Genomic DNA, 15,010 nt, shown 5'->3' with positions numbered 1-15,010 from the left:
GCCTGCATCACGAGGCTGTGGTTTCTCTGCTTTGTGTCTGCCTCAGCAGCTGCAGAGTGAGTTCTGTAAGTGCAGTTTCACGCTGGCTCACTGCACAGCAGCATTACGACTGCTTTCAGCAGGACAGGTGCTTTTCCAAAGGCCTTCCCTGTGGCTGTGGAGCCCTCAGCTTGCAGATATGGCAGTCTGCATCCTGTGCCTTTGTCTGCGGCACAAGCTGTTGCTGTGTGTGCCTCACTGTGTGTGTGGTTTGTTCCCCCGTGGCTGTCCCTGCTGAGAGCCCTCTGAGCTGTGCTGCAGGCCGCTCTGCCAGGCGTCCTGGTTAGTTCTCGGGTATTTGAACTGCTCGGAACTGCGAGCAAGGGATTCCAGTAGATGTTAGAGAGAAAGCCCCGCTGTGTGCTGCCTGCAGGTGCTGCTGCTGCTCCTGGAGCTGGGGGCTGTGCATGGGAACATCCCCCAGCAGCACAGCCCTGCACCCATCCCTTCTCCCACGCAGTTCCCAGCTCTGCTGTGCAGCTGGAGGAGCCCCGGGGCTCCGCACACCTCCGTGCTGTGTGCAGGTACATGGATGGCTGCCCAGAGCCGCGGCTTCTGCGCTTCTCATTTCAGTGGTGTTACTGCTCTCATGGTGGGAAGGATTTTCCATGGCATCTGGCTGCAGTCTGCCCCGTTAGCAGTTCAGCTGCTTTCTGTGCTCTGGCCTCTGGGGCAGGGAGCACGGCTGGATGTTCTGCTCCGTGATCGCCCCTTTTCCTGGAAGGAGCCCTGCTGCTCCCACCTGCTCTCTTTTTTCCACCAGACTGAACAAATCTTGCTTTTTCAGTTTGCTAAAGGAAAGGTTTCATAACTATTTTTGTTTCAGTTGGACTCCAAGAAAAATACTGCTGCCCAAGATTCTTTCTGTTTCATTGTTGAACATTGTGTGGAGCTCTGTCAGCACCTATAACCTTTTCAGCAGCTGCTGCCCTTCCTTCCTAAGCACAGTGACTTTGTGCTTTCTGTTGCTATACATAATCTCGGCTGTTTGGGTACTTTTACACCTTGTCCTGGCCCAGCAAAGCCCCCGCAGCTCTCCCAGCACACAGCCCTGGGCAGTGCTCGTGGCTCCTCACTGTCTGGCAGTGCAGAGCTCCGGGGATGGCCCAGCACAGATCTTCCAGCAGCACGTCCAGCTCTGCCATGCTAACTGTGCCTCTGTTCTCCCTGCAGCTGAGTCCTTCAAGGAGTTCGCAGAGCTTCTCCAGGAGGTAGAGCTCGAGAGGTCAATGATGGTAAGAGGATCCTGACTGCATCCTGGTAATTGCTGCCTGGTTGTAATGTGTAAATGCTAAATCATGGCCCAGCTGCAGAATGCAGCTCGGTGTAAAGCTTCTTGTCATGCAGGAGCTGCAGCTGTGGGACACTGTGTTTGCAGCCCACGTCCTGAGTAGCAGGGGGAAGGGTGCTGGCTGGGATGGGGATGGGCAATCCCACTCCAGCACCAGAACTTCTGCATGCCACGCAGTTGCTCCGCTGCATGGCCCAGCAGTGCAGGGCTCACTCTGGGTGTATTTCTAGCTTCATTCTCCCCAGTGACAGTGTGTGCTGTGCCACTGCCCTCCCTGCACGCAGCTCTGCAGGAAGATTTGCTCGCTGCTGTCATGTGCCCTCTTCATCTCCAAAACTCCTCGATACAGAGCGAGTGTTGGCTTCCCATTTCACTCCTAATTCCAGGAAAAACACGAAGGTTAGGCTCGGAAGAGAGTTTTTACTGCATGCCAGGAATGAGCTGCTTGGCACTGTTTGCTCCTGCCTCGTGCAGCAGTGGGAGCCCACGCCAGGCAGGCAGGCTGGGCTGACACCGCAGGGCTGGCAGTGCTGGAGGGACACTGCTGCAATGCCCCGCGTGTCCGTGGGCAGGGAAGGCAATGGGAGGAGGGCAGTAAGAGGCTGGAGGAGGGCAGCATGATATTCTGTATTATTTACAGCCCAGGCCGTGGCTCCTTTTGCAATGGGTAAGTGAGTAGAAGGGATAGTTTCAGCAATCTTTGGTGCTTTCACAGAGCTTAGCTGACTTTTCCAGTTATTTTGGCTTTGCCTTCCACTTGCAGGACTGGTCTCTTTGCAGTAGTTCTCTCAGGATGTTTCATACCGTTGTCATGTTCACCAGCATTATGCTGCCTGAAAGGACTGCACCAGTGCAGGGTCATGACCCTTCTCTCTTCCGTAAAGTATGGGAGACAAGGGCAGGCTTTCCTTTTTTCCCAGCTTGACGTGCAGCAGCCGTGGTGCTGTCGTGGAGGCAGGGCTAGTACAGCAGCTTGCTGGGCCAGCAAGAGGGAGCACAGCTGTGCTGTGTGAGCGGAGGGCTCCCAGCCTGGTTCTGGGGCTGGGCCTGCAGGGGCACCAGGAGCAAAGCCTGCCTTGGCCACGTGCCTGCAGCCAGCACCGTGCACATCCTGACGGGCTCCAGCTCCAGCAGGTTGGCCCTGGGGATTTTATGGGAGTAACGGGGAATTTGGGAGAGAGAGATCTGGGTCACCACGTGACGGTGCCCATGGCAGGCGAGGGGAAACCCTTCTGTTAGTTCCCTGAGTTCCACAAAGCCTCATGGGCTGTGCTTCATGTTTTCTGTCCATTGCTAATGGGAACGTGCGGATACAGGAGGTTAAGTGACTTCACCTGTGGACAGAGCACAAGTTTGGAGCCAGAGGCATTTAGAAAAGATCGAGGAGTTCTTGGCGTCCAGCCCTGCTCAGCCTCTGTTTTGGAGAAAATGAATGTGTGTCCTGTCCTTACTGTGTTTCTCTGTGTGTTAGGTGCAGAATGCTAGTGATTTGCTGATCAAACCTTTGGAAAATTTTCGGAAGGAGCAAATAGGGTTCACCAAGGTAAGACTGACTTGTTCCTCTTGAATTTAAGCGGATTTGTTTTCTTGTCTGAATTCCTTTCTCTTCCTGCTTTTTGTTCTGTAAAAGCAGGCAGTTGTTGCACCACATGTAGGCTTCATGCCTTCAGAATCTTCCTTGTCTAATGCTTCAATGCTGCAGTGACTTTTAGTCTGATTTTTCAACTGTAGAAGCTCCAAAACCTTTCCCTGAATTCTTTGGGTTCTCTTCTGGTGTAATTCCAGCTCTGCCTCTGTCCTGAGTGAGGAATGCTTGCTTCGAAGTGGGTTTAAAAATGATTCCCTGTATCTTCCCTTTTCTCCCTTCTGTTCATTTAATGCTACTGAAAATGAAATCCTTCACCCTGCTAGACGTGTCCTGGAGTGAGAAGGGGGGAGATGAGCAGCAGGGGCCAGCAAGCAAAACTTGAGAGCTTTTGTTATGAAATATTAAAGCGAAACTTCTAATGAGTCTTTCAGATGGATGAAACTTTTAAAGAAACAAACTATAAAAATCAAATAGTGCATATGTTGAGCAGGAAAGATTATTTTTCCCTCGTCTTCTATGGAGCAGTCCAGGTTCCACGTTACCCTGCGGCAGCTTGCAATGGAGCTGGCTCCAAACCAGCTCAGAAACGGAGATGTTTTGGAGAACACTTGGGGCTTGGATTCAGCCCAGCCCATCTGGAGTCTTTGACGTTGTATAAATACAGGATTTAAGAAATGGTACTTGATCACCATCCTGCCCTTCAGAATCCCCCCATACAACTGCTGTTTGTGAGACGTGCCTCGCAGCAGCAGGAGCATCGCAGCACAGCAGCACGGCCACTGGTGTGGCTCACAGAGCTCCTCTGGGCTCATGGGCTGTGAACCTGCATCACAAACACACGGGGCTGAGAGCAGCCTCCCTCTGACTGACCTGCCTGCGTTAGCAGTGAGCCCGAGTGTTTACAGAGAGTCATGGGGAGGATCTGGGGGGACAAGGTCAAGCTTTTTCTCCCTTCATGTTTATGCAGCACTTAAGTCAAGAGGGTAACAGCCTACAGATGTTAAGATGACAGTGTTAACATGGCTCTTAGGCTGTTTCTGCTTGGGCCAGTGTCACTTTGCCTGTGACCTGGAGCTCTCCTCCAGAGCTGTGCTCCCTCCCCACTGCAGGGAGGGCTTAGGGCACACGGGGCTCAGGGCTTGCAGAGCTCAGAGAGCACACGGGGCTCAGGCTGCTCGCGTCCCCTGCAGCAAGGCCAGGGCAGGCGGGGCCCTCCCCTCCATCCCCAGACTGCCATGCCGTGGCCTCAGCCCCCCGCGGCATGCAGGAGGCCGCGCAGCTGTCGTGCAGGCCGCGGGTGCGGCGGGCATGGCTTGTGCCCTCGGATTCGTCTCCCACATTTTGGCAGAGGCGCCTCATGTGAAATGTTTTCTGTTCTTTGTGCAAGATGCTGAAGCCAGATAGGAAGAGCATTTGAATCGAGTCTTTGTAATGACTGTGGCTGGAGAGAAGCCAGGCAGGCTGACTGAGACATCTGAGCCTACGTTAACCCATTTTCCTGGGGACGAGCAGCTTCCTCCTGCCATGTGAGGTGCTGGGGGCAGCTCCCGGGTGCTCACTGGGGCCTCGTGCCCCGCGGGGCTGTCACTCCAGCTGTGTGAGTTGCTGGTTTTGCGTAGGAGCCAAGGACAGCCGGAGCTCACCCATCTCCCAGCCCTGGCCTGGCACCTCGTTCTGCTCAAAATGAAGCAGCAAATAGAAGGGCGGCACTGGGAAGGGCACAGCTGGTGTCAGAGGGGTGCAGGCCCCGGGTGAGGGAGGGTGAGCGTGGGACTGCCTGCGCTCACGTTCTTGGAGGCTGCACTACGCCCATTTTAGGAACTCAGTGGATTTTGTGACCTGCCACGTGCCATCTCCTCTTCATCAGAAGCTCTTTGAGTGCCAGCAGTGCTGGGAGAAGCAGTGATGCTGGAAAATGAGATTATTTTGATGTGTGGCCTTGGTAGCTGGGATGGTGGAGCTCTCAGGAAGGAACGAGAGGTCGTTAGAGATGTGCTTGCTGCAAATGGGAAGATGGAGAGGGAAATTGTGAGTGGTTGTGGCCCGGAGCCACCAAAGGGAACCCAGTGCCATCTGTCTGTGGGCAGGCTCTGTGCTGTGCCTTTGTTCACAGTCAGCAAATAGATGATGGTGAGTCCCCTTGTGCCCTTACCACTCCCAAGGTGTGCTGCTTTGTGCTGGCTGCCTTCGGGTGGGATCCCCTCTGCCATGAGCAGATCAGAGTAGGGTGGCTTCTTGGATTCCAGCGCTGGCAAGTGTCAGTGGGGAATAATGCTGCCCTTTGCTGAATATTCATGAGGAATCAATTTGTGCTCATCTCTCAGGATTGTGCTCCAGTCTGGCTGGTTCTTTTGTTGTGCTCTTTCTATTTTTTTTTCCCTTTTGTCTTGGCTTACTCTGTTCAGCAGCCAACAAGCTCTTAGAATCCTTGGCTTGGAAATCAGGAGGGATTTGTAGTACATCCTCCTGCTTTTCAGTTGTATGTTAATTATCCAGAGCACAAGATGCCTGGCAGCCCACGTGGCTGCTCCCAAAGGGCTGCTGCTGCAGGAGCTCTGCATCTCACCCAGGCCTCCCAGGCACCTCCCATCACAGCGTGGGGTCAGCTCACCATCACCAGTGGGTCTGGGTCCATGCAACGAGCCGTGAGCCGGCCGTGCTGCTCTGACCAGCGTGGGCATGGGGTGCAGCTCTGGTTTAATGCACGTGCTGCAAGGCACCACGGGACTCTGTGACTCCTTGTTACTAAAATGAAAGTAATCTTATGTTCCTGGCTTTGTTAGACACGGCACCCAATGGCAGACAGTTCTGAGGTGAGACTTCACAGAAGTGACACTTTCTGCTTCACAGCAGCTTTTGCTTCTGTCTGGCTTTGGATTTGCTCCTGGCCAGCATTAGCTGTGAGGGTGTTGTTTTATTCTGACTCCTTCCTGGCACTGGCTGCTCAGCTCAGCACTTCTCACATTGGGTTTTGCACTCTTCTCTGGTTTTCATGGCTGAGTCTCCTCACTGTGAGGCATACATTACAAACACAGAGCTGGGTGTGCAGGGGATGATACCAGAAGAGATACCCAGTCCTGGCCATGGGCCTCACCATCTCAGCATGTCTGGCATGCAGGAGGTGCAGTTACAAGTAAAAGGGTTTGCTGGTCCTGCCCGCTCTGCTCTGAGCAGTTGAACGTAAGCAGGAATTCTCAGGCTGGTGCCTCTGCAAGTGTTCCTGCATTCTGCTAATGGTCAAATAGCAGTGTGCAAGGAATGGGGAAACAGGATGCTTGTGAGGTGAGAATTCCACTCCTGAGGAAGGCAGCCAGCAGGAGTGCTTGTCCAGCCTTTGTCTGAGGTTGTTGTAAGGAACTGTGCCCACTGCCATGAGCCTGAGTGCTGGAGGCTGCAGGGAGCTGCTGCCAGCCCTGGCCTGGCTGCTGAATGTGAGTGCCTCTGCCCATCCCCAACAGATGCTATCCACAGAGGGTGACATGGGGGACCATGTGCTGCCTCCCAGGGCGTACAAGGTTCATATGCTCCAGTGAACAACTGAGTGTGTGTGCCCACCACAACATAGCACTTCTATAACACAGCAGCAGCCACTGTGAGCAAAGGGCCCAGAAAACAGAAAGTTAGGCAAGGGCCCTCCCACTGCACAGGGCATCCCATGTAATAATCTGTGCAGGTGGAACAGGGAAGCACAACATCACAGCAGAACTAACCACAGGGAGAAGAAGAACTTCATTGAGAAGCACATCCCAAAACTCAAGCACTACTGAATTCATGAGCAAACTGCCTGTTATTTCATGGCCTGTTGCTCGGTGCTGCTGGTGTGTTTGCTGAAATGTCGCAAGGGAACAGCATTTCAGGGCTTTTAGCAATTAGTTGTTGGAAGATACCGTTAATTCCACAATAGGGTGAGGTGTCCTAACTCCACTTTGCACTTTCTGAGCTTTCAGAAGATGGTTAGCCTTCTTATATGGGTATTTTTTAACCTGGCTTCTGCTGATGGTTGATTCTTGATTACTGGCAGTCACTGTGAGGCTTCAGCAAGCAGACACGTTCCTCGGCCCAGCTTGTCTCCAGGTCCTCTCAGGGTTTCATTCTGTTTTCTTTCTCTTCTTGTTCCAGACATTTACCTCTTAGGATTTGTCCAAACAAGCAAATCTTGTTCTTCCAGTGCTTCCTTCGTAGAGTCCTTCTTAACAGATCAGTTCACACTACATGTTTGCATGCCTGTGCTTTGCATGTTTGAGATGTGAAATAGGTCAATAAGAACCAGGCTGTCTGCAGTGGACTCCCAGGAGGTGGAGTCTGATCATTGTGAGGCTCCATGCAGCATTCCCTGGGCTGTATTCAGGCAAAGCTCTACACACCAAAATCTGTGTAAGTTTTGACCTCGTGGTTTCTGATCTCTTTTTCCACCACTGCTGATGAAGAGGTGATGACTTCACCCCCTCGTGTCGCCCATCCACTCTTCTGCTTTCATTCTCATACATTTCAGAAGCAGATGATAAAAGCTTCAAAATGGAAGAGTGCCAGGCTCCTAATGAATCTTTTCTTATCCTGGACATGTCCTTGGGATTGAAGTGCTTACCCAGTTGTTTTTGAATTATGTGAGCAGCACAAGAGCGGATTGTGAATATGTTTTTGGTGCGTTGGGGCGTCTCACGTTTACCTGACACTGAAGTGATTGAGGAGGGGAACAGTACCTCTTCTATGGGGCTTTTGCCACAGTGTTGACTTGAGAAAATATTTAGAGTGTCTGTGCCATAAAGTGTTGCCAGAGCTTGTCACACAGTATAACTAAATGCAATGTAAGCAAATACCCGTGGAAAGCATCGAGTGAGAAGTGACCTTTGTTCTGATCCCACCAGAACTTTTCCATGGGAATACTGAGTGGCAGTGAAGAAGTTGGTACTGTTGCATGTTCTTCTTTGAGACACACAGTAACTGGTCCTGCTTCAACTCTTGCCTTACAGGAAAGAAAGAAGAAGTTTGAGAAGGATGGTGAGAAGTTTTACTCCATGCTGGATCGCCATTTGCATCTCTCTTCTAAAAAGAAGGAGTCTCAGTTACAGGAGGTGTGTTTGGGGTTTTCTTCAGTCAGGTCTAGAAGCAGTATCACCACTTTGATCAAGTTACAAACACCTCTGCTAGGCAAAATTTGTGTAAGGTGTGGTAACTTTGCATGCCACAGTGTCCCACCTTGTGCCACAGCTCTGGAGTTGCTGGTTTCAGGTCCTAGCAGGAATTGGGACGGAGGGCAGGCCACTGTTGTCCTCACCAGCAGGGCTGTGGGTGGAGAAGGAGCTTATGTTGGAACAACTAATGTGCATAGGGAAAGCATAGTTCTTACTGAGTGCTGTGAAGTTCTGATCTGTAAATGTGGGGGAGCCAGGGAAGTGTAGGTCTGAGAACGACAGCCAGTGTTGGAGTTTTCTGGTTCTGTGCACAGTGCTGAAATCCAGAGCAGAACACGTTGTGCAGCTCTGCCTGCAGTGAGGGCAGGACTGCTTCTGGGCTGAGAGAGACACTGCTCAAATACTGGATGGATGTGATTGATTTTTTTCTACCTACCTACCCTTTTTCTTTCAGGCCGACCTTCAGGTTGACAAAGAGAGGCACAATTTCTTTGAGTCCTCCCTTGAGTATGTGTACCAGATCCAGGAAGTACAAGAGAGCAAGAAATTCAGTATTGTGGAACCGGTAGGAGCTCCTTTTACTTTCAGCAGCTGTTGTTGGATGCTCAGGTCTTCCTGACAGTCACAGAAAGGGGTGAGCTACCAGACTGAAGGCAGTCCTGGGGATTCTTGTGGTGGAGCTGCACGCTGGGGCTGCTGCTGCTCCGTAGCCTCCATAAGTGGTGTTTGCTGGAGCCCTGTGAAGCCACAGACTTGTTTCTCAGGTCTGTCTGTCAATCCCAAGAGTGGGTCAGTAAGTGCGCTGTAGGCAGGACTTGTTCTTAATAGTCTTGGATGCCTTGTTTTTGGTAAGCAAACTTCAGAGGTCTGTCCCTCTGTCAGCCCAGGCTGCAGCACTGCCAGCTCCTGGCTGTGCCCAGGGCTCTGCCTGGTGCTGGCCTTACAGACAAGCTCTCTGCAGGTCTGCTTCTGCTTCCTGAGCAGTGCCTTTCATTTGGGGTTGTGTTTCACCAAGGCAGTATATTTGTGGGGGACAGAGTTAGGCATTAGAGATGCTGTGGTCAGTAAGTCAATTTACATCCCTCCAAAACTACAAGAAAGAAACATTTGTGTACGTAATTTCTCAAAGCTGCATCCTGCCAGACTTCCCTCTGATTAGAAACTGAAGAAGATCAGTGTCATCTGTATCCTTTCCCTCCTTTGCAGGTGCTGGCTTTTCTTCACAGCCTCTTTACTTACAACAACCTGACGGTTGAGCTCACGCAGGATTTCCTCCCTTACAAGCAGCAGCTCCAGCTCAGCCTGCAGAATGTATGTTCCTGCCCAGCTGGAATATTTTTTTTGCATGTGACTTCTGTTCTCATTTGTATCTTATAACTTTTAGGAAGTATTTTCCATGCAGAATGCACTCTATGTTTGCATTCTGGGAAGTGGAGAGACAGTTATCTCCTCCTTACTTCACACACATCATCTGCTCTCCTGCACAGGACAGTCTGCAAGTGCTCCAGAGGAGGCTGTCAAAATTGTGTCATTTCACCCCGTGCATGAACAAGCCTGAGAACTCCTTCCAGCTTCATGAGATTGAAATTGTACATTCTAAAAAGGCCTTCAGTTTTCATGTTAATGACAGCAGCTTACTAAATGCTCCCGTAACCTCCTGTGCTCACAAAGTGTACTCATGGGATAAAGGATCTGTGTCGTGGTCCTTTTATCCTCAGTCCCTTGTGGCTGGCCCTTGTTCCCATGGAGCAGCAGCCATAGGTGTGAGCTACGCCGAGCTTGCTGCTGGCTCATTGATTGGTGTGAGTGGTGTTCTGTAAAAACGCCTCAGTCTGTGCCTGCACTGACACAACTCCTTAGAAATCATGCCAAGCAGTGTAGCGTGATCTTTTGAGGAATCAGACCCTAAGTTCGTAGGAGAATACACCTGTTCCCTAAGGAACAGTGCGGAGTTCAGGTGCTTCCTCCTCCTCCACTCAGCCTTAAAAAGCTCCAAGTTTCTTGTACTGAAAGAACAAGTGCCCTCCAGTGATGACTGTTCACTGCTGTTTCAGTGTATGATGTTAAACCCTGTCCCTGCAACCATCTTTGGAAGCCCCATGTTCTTATAGCTTGAACTTTCATGTGAATTTGTGGAGTTGGGGACAGCTGCATTTCTGCCAGAGCACCTAATGTTTGAGGCTGAAATTTCAATCAGAGATACGTGACTTTTTTCCTCGTGTTTTCCCCTTCCAGACAAGGAATCATTTTTCCAGCACACGGGAGGAGCTGGAAGACCTGAAGAAAAGGATGAAGGAAGCTCCCCTGACGTGCAAGCTCCCTGGGCAGCCAACCATCGAGGGCTATCTGTACACTCAGGAGAAATGTAACGGCTTTATCTGTGCTAAGGATGCTGCAGAGAACACTGAGCCCATGGGGAGTCTGTGGGCTGTGCCCCGTGGCGGCTGACAGCTGTCCTGGTGGTGGCACAGGCTGTGCCAGCCCTGTAAGCAAGGAGCTAATTGCCTGCACTAGGAATAAATGAAGTCCTTGATTCCATTCTAGTCAGAGTCAGAGCTCTGGCACATTGCACCTTGTCTGCAATCTATCAGAATGAACATGCTGTCCTGTCCAGCTTCCCCTCTCTGATAAGGACTTCATTTATAGCCCACCTCAGTGTGCAGCTCCCGAGTGATTGCAGGCCTGCTGCTTGCAGCTATTAGTACTGCACTGCTTGCTTTCAGGGTGACATGCTGGATGCTGAAATGTTGCTCTTTATTGTCCTGTGTAGCTCAGCTCAGGTGAGGTGCATGCTCTTGCAGTGAGCCGGCTCTCCTGGGGCTGGTTTCACAGAGCCATGGGCCTTCAGCCTACACCTTCTCTGCAGCCATCCTTTCTCCCTGGTCCAGGCAGTGAGGAGGCACTGGAAGAGTGACTGTGTTTGAGCTTGTCCCTGGAAGTCAGTCTGGGCATCAAAAAGATGCCACCTTCTGCACTGTGTGTATATGTAGTGGCTCAGACAGTGACTCTGAGCACTCGTGGGCAGAGCTGAAGTGCTGTGCAGTGATGAAGGTTAAGTGCTGCCCGTGGGAGCTGTGGTTTGGTACTGAATTCAATCAGATTCGGTCTCTTAGCAGTGTCTGTTGGCTGCACAGGCATGAACACTCAGGACAAAAGCCTATGTGCAGGCTTGTGGCCTCTTGAGTCAACCTACTCTGTGAGCAGTTATTTTTTTTAATTATATATACAAATGTATTTATATATATATATTTATGGATGCAACCTGTGTTGAAGGACTCCTGCTTCCTTGTGTGTCCACAGGGGCACTGGGCATCTCCTGGGTGAAGTATTACTGCCAGTATGAAAAAGAGGCAAAAACCTTAAGAATGACCCCCATGGACCAGAAGCCTGGTGCTAAGCAGGTGAGTGCTTTCCTGACACAGCACCAAGCTTTTACCTTCAGTCAATTCATTCCATCTCCTTCTGTAAGCAGAGAGAGCACAGCTAGAGCAGAGCCCTCCAGACAGGGCTGGAGGCTGTGCATGTCTGTGTGACTTCTGTATGTGCCATGCTAACAGGCCTTAGCCTGCAGCCTGGCATGCACACAGCTGCCTGCAGTCATTAGCTGAGCACTCCTAAAAGCACTCTTTCTTTGCCTTTGCATATTTGCACTGTCACTGATTTGCAATTCTGATTTGTACAAACTGGTGAGGATACGTTAGGAGAGGAGAGGGCAGAAGTTGTTGCTCTGAGCAGTAGAGTACAGCAGCTGAAGAACCCGGTTCTTTCACACCATACTTTGTTTTCCACCAGCAAGGGATGTGTGTGGGAGTTCCCCACAGCTCCTCGCAGTGCTGGGGAAGGGCAGGGCACTTGGATGGAGCTGCAGCTCTGAGCACAGCGAGTACAGCGTGGTCCGCCCGTCCTCTGCCATGGAGCAGCATCCCCTGGGAGCCCCGAGTCATGCACGCTCTCTCCAGCGCGTGAGCTCATGGGCTGTGTTCTTGGCAGCCCATCAGTGCAGCAATTAAATGAAATGTGGGTTTTGAAAGCTCTTGGTAGAGGGCAAAGAGATGTCCAGAATATGCACTGGAGAGACCTATTGTGTGTGCTATAAGTGTGTTTGCTGAGGCCTGTTGCTGTGGGTCGGGGCTTACCCTGGATTCATCCTTCCTATCTTCCTGCAGTCCGGCAGCTTGCACCTCCAGGTCACAGCTGAGCACAACTTCATGTGCCACAACAACAAAGAGAGCTCTTAAAGTACAAAGCCAAACAAGGGCACGCACACAGCACAGCCAACAGGTGACATGGCTGTGCACAGAGCAGGCATGGTGTGGGGCAGGATCTGCTCCTGGCTCTGCCCACCTGCGTGGGTTCGAGGCCGTGGGCACTGGCACTGCTGGAGGTGGCAGTGCCTCCAGTGTCTGTGCTGCCAGCACGTGGCTGTGCCCAGGGCCTCGCTGCAGTGTGGCCAGGCTGCACTCAGGGTGCTGAGGAACCTTCCATCCTCTCCCGTGGTTCTCTCTCCCAAGTTTGGCTTCAATTTTCTTTTCCAGGGCACCTTGGACCTCACACTGAAATCCTGTGTAAGGAGAAAGACTGACTCAATAGACAAAAGGTTTTGTTTTGACATTGAAACTAATGAAAGGTGAGGAGCTTCATGTTTAAACGGTGTCCAGGAAGATCAGCCCTATAAATCTGGAGAAATGCTGTTTATTAAAAATCGATCCTTGCTTCATGTTTTCCTTCTGCCCCTGGGTAACTGCGCAGGTCTGGGACCATCACTCTGCAAGCACTCTCTGAAGCTAACCGAAGGCTGTGGATGGAAGCCATGGATGGAAAGGAGCCGGTATGTGTTCAGGGTTACACACCACTGCTGTGGAGCAGTGTCCTCTGCTGGTGGGAGGAAGATCAGGAAAAATTAGCAAGCTCAGTTTTACAGTTCTCTCTTCAACTGCTGTTGCTGACCTATAACTCGGGGCACCAGTTCAGCCACTGCACGTCTGAAATTGGATTTCATGCTGTCTGGTCTCAGCTCCGCTTGCAGTGGGGATGCTGATTTCCCCCTTTTAAGCTTTGGTACGTTTCTCTGTTTAACTGCAGTTTCCAGACTCCCTGAAAACTGTGGCCTCTCTGTGCCTGAAACAAACAGCACTTCTGTTAAAGCTCACTCCCAAATGTGCGTGTCAGCGTTCTGATTTATACCTGCAGTGTTTGCAGAGGGTGGGAGCAGAGGGTGGGAGCAGCCGCCCCGCAGAGCTCAGCAGCGTTCCTGTGGCTGCAGTTATTTCCTTCCTTTAATGTGAGCAAAGCACAGATTCCTGCATTTTACTGAGTTTCCTGTGGTGTGATGTGCACTGTGGGAAAACACGGTTCCTGCCGCCTCCCCCCGGCTTTTGCAAGCGGCCTTTCCCTGGGGGAGGGCTGGCAGAGGCTGCCCTGCTGCTGAGTGCTGGCTGCTGTGGGATGTGGGGGCAGTGAGGTGGGATATGGGTGCGCCCAGCACTGCTCTGTGCCTGCTGCTGTGGGCAGAAGGCAGCCTGGAATGGTGGGGAGGGCCGGTGTGCTCAGAGGCAGCTGTCGTTTAGCATGTGTCTGATGCTCACTCATTTTACACGCCTTACTGAGTGCAGAGGATTCTTCATTTTCTATGATCTCCTGTCCTTAAAAAAAGCACGAGAGGCGATTTTGTATGAGGTGAAGAAGGAATGTGTTGGCATCTGAAGTAACACTAAGGAACAAACGAGCAGGAGACCCCACGTGCCACACTGCCCACGTGCTGCCTTCACGGGGCACCTGCAGGACACGGGGGGGTTCTCCTTCCAGGTTTGGAGGACCCCTTCCATTGAAACAGGTGCTCCAGTGACACACAGGGAGTCAGCAGGCTCATCTATTGCATCCGTCATGGCACCTTGCTTCACTGCAGGGTGATTTCCCCTGGGACATTGTCTTGCTCTTGGTGATGACTTTGGAGGTGCTGTATTTTTGTACCAAATGGCATTGCATTATGTTTGTTTCTTTCTTCACTTTTTCAGATCTACCACAGTCCCATCACGAAACAGGAAGAGAGTGAGTTATTTCCATTTCTATTCCTCTGATGCATTGAAGCTGTCCTGAGGTCATGCAGTGCCTTTCCCCACAGGCACACTCATCTTTGCTTTCTGCACTGGGCTGTGTAATTCCCAGAACTTGTCATTTCTTTCCTGTCCATCACGGTGCCTGATACCAAGGGCAGATAAGTGTGAGCTGCAGCAGTAAAGATACTGACAGCAACGTGCAGGTATTATTTCCCAAAAGCCAGAGGGATGCAGAGCTCCATGTGTACCTGCAAGCCCCTGAACAGAAGATCAGAGAGGGATGCTGAGGGCACCTTCCATGAGAGGCTCTGGCAGTGCCCAGGGTGGCTGCAGCTCCCTGGCTCCATGTCCCCCGTCAGTGCACGGTGCTTTGTGTGCTGCGTGGAGCTCAGGGCCTGCTGTTACCACACTTGATTGGCTTTACTTGGATTATTGTAGTTCGCATTACTGGAGACATAAGCCCTAAAGCTGTTTGGAGGTGTTTGTATGATACACCTGCAAAGTAGAGCTGTCACAAAGGTGAGAGTGCTCTGTTGTCAGCAGACAGGGCTGGAGAGGCTTCAGGTCACATCCTGCTGCACAGCAGGGCTGTGCTGAGATCCGTCTGAGCTGTCCTCATTGCCAGAACAGGAGACAGCCATCCTAAAAGGGCTTAATGAGAGCACAGTGATGTCAGAGGCCTCGCCAGGCCTTGCTGGGACTGGAGTTGTTCCACCTGCAGCCATTTCTTCCAATAAAAAGTTGTTTTATTTAAAGCAAACAGGCACCAAGTATTGGGCCTTCCACAGGAGAGTTCGAAGAGAAATCTCACTGTGCTTTAGTGTGGAAAAAAAAGAGATTAGACTTCAGTCTGTCTGTAGGGAGTGTTCTGTTTTCACTCCCAAACGTTACCTGAAAGCCAATG

General features: G+C 51.4%; 1 protein-coding gene across 1 annotated transcript in view; it reads left to right on the top strand.

The window, feature by feature from the left end:
- OPHN1 (oligophrenin 1) overlaps positions 1–15,010 on the top strand; it is a 45,546-nt gene that overhangs the window by 16,179 nt on the left and 14,357 nt on the right. Inside the window, exons 3-12 of the mRNA XM_065729224.1 lie at positions 1,213–1,274; positions 2,802–2,873; positions 7,889–7,990; positions 8,505–8,615; positions 9,257–9,361; positions 10,286–10,415; positions 11,351–11,451; positions 12,586–12,677; positions 12,800–12,878; positions 14,065–14,098. Of these exons, the coding sequence (XP_065585296.1) occupies positions 1,213–1,274; positions 2,802–2,873; positions 7,889–7,990; positions 8,505–8,615; positions 9,257–9,361; positions 10,286–10,415; positions 11,351–11,451; positions 12,586–12,677; positions 12,800–12,878; positions 14,065–14,098 (888 nt within the window). The remainder of the gene's footprint in view (positions 1–1,212; positions 1,275–2,801; positions 2,874–7,888; positions 7,991–8,504; positions 8,616–9,256; positions 9,362–10,285; positions 10,416–11,350; positions 11,452–12,585; positions 12,678–12,799; positions 12,879–14,064; positions 14,099–15,010) is intronic.

Source organism: Cyrtonyx montezumae, unplaced genomic scaffold (genome assembly GCF_038088225.1).
Source record: "Cyrtonyx montezumae isolate F1298 unplaced genomic scaffold, pur_monq_1.0 scaffold_11, whole genome shotgun sequence".
NCBI classification, from domain to species: Eukaryota; Metazoa; Chordata; class Aves; order Galliformes; family Odontophoridae; genus Cyrtonyx; species Cyrtonyx montezumae.
Note: the sequence above shows the minus strand (reverse complement) of the source record. Positions and strands in the feature narration are given on the sequence as shown.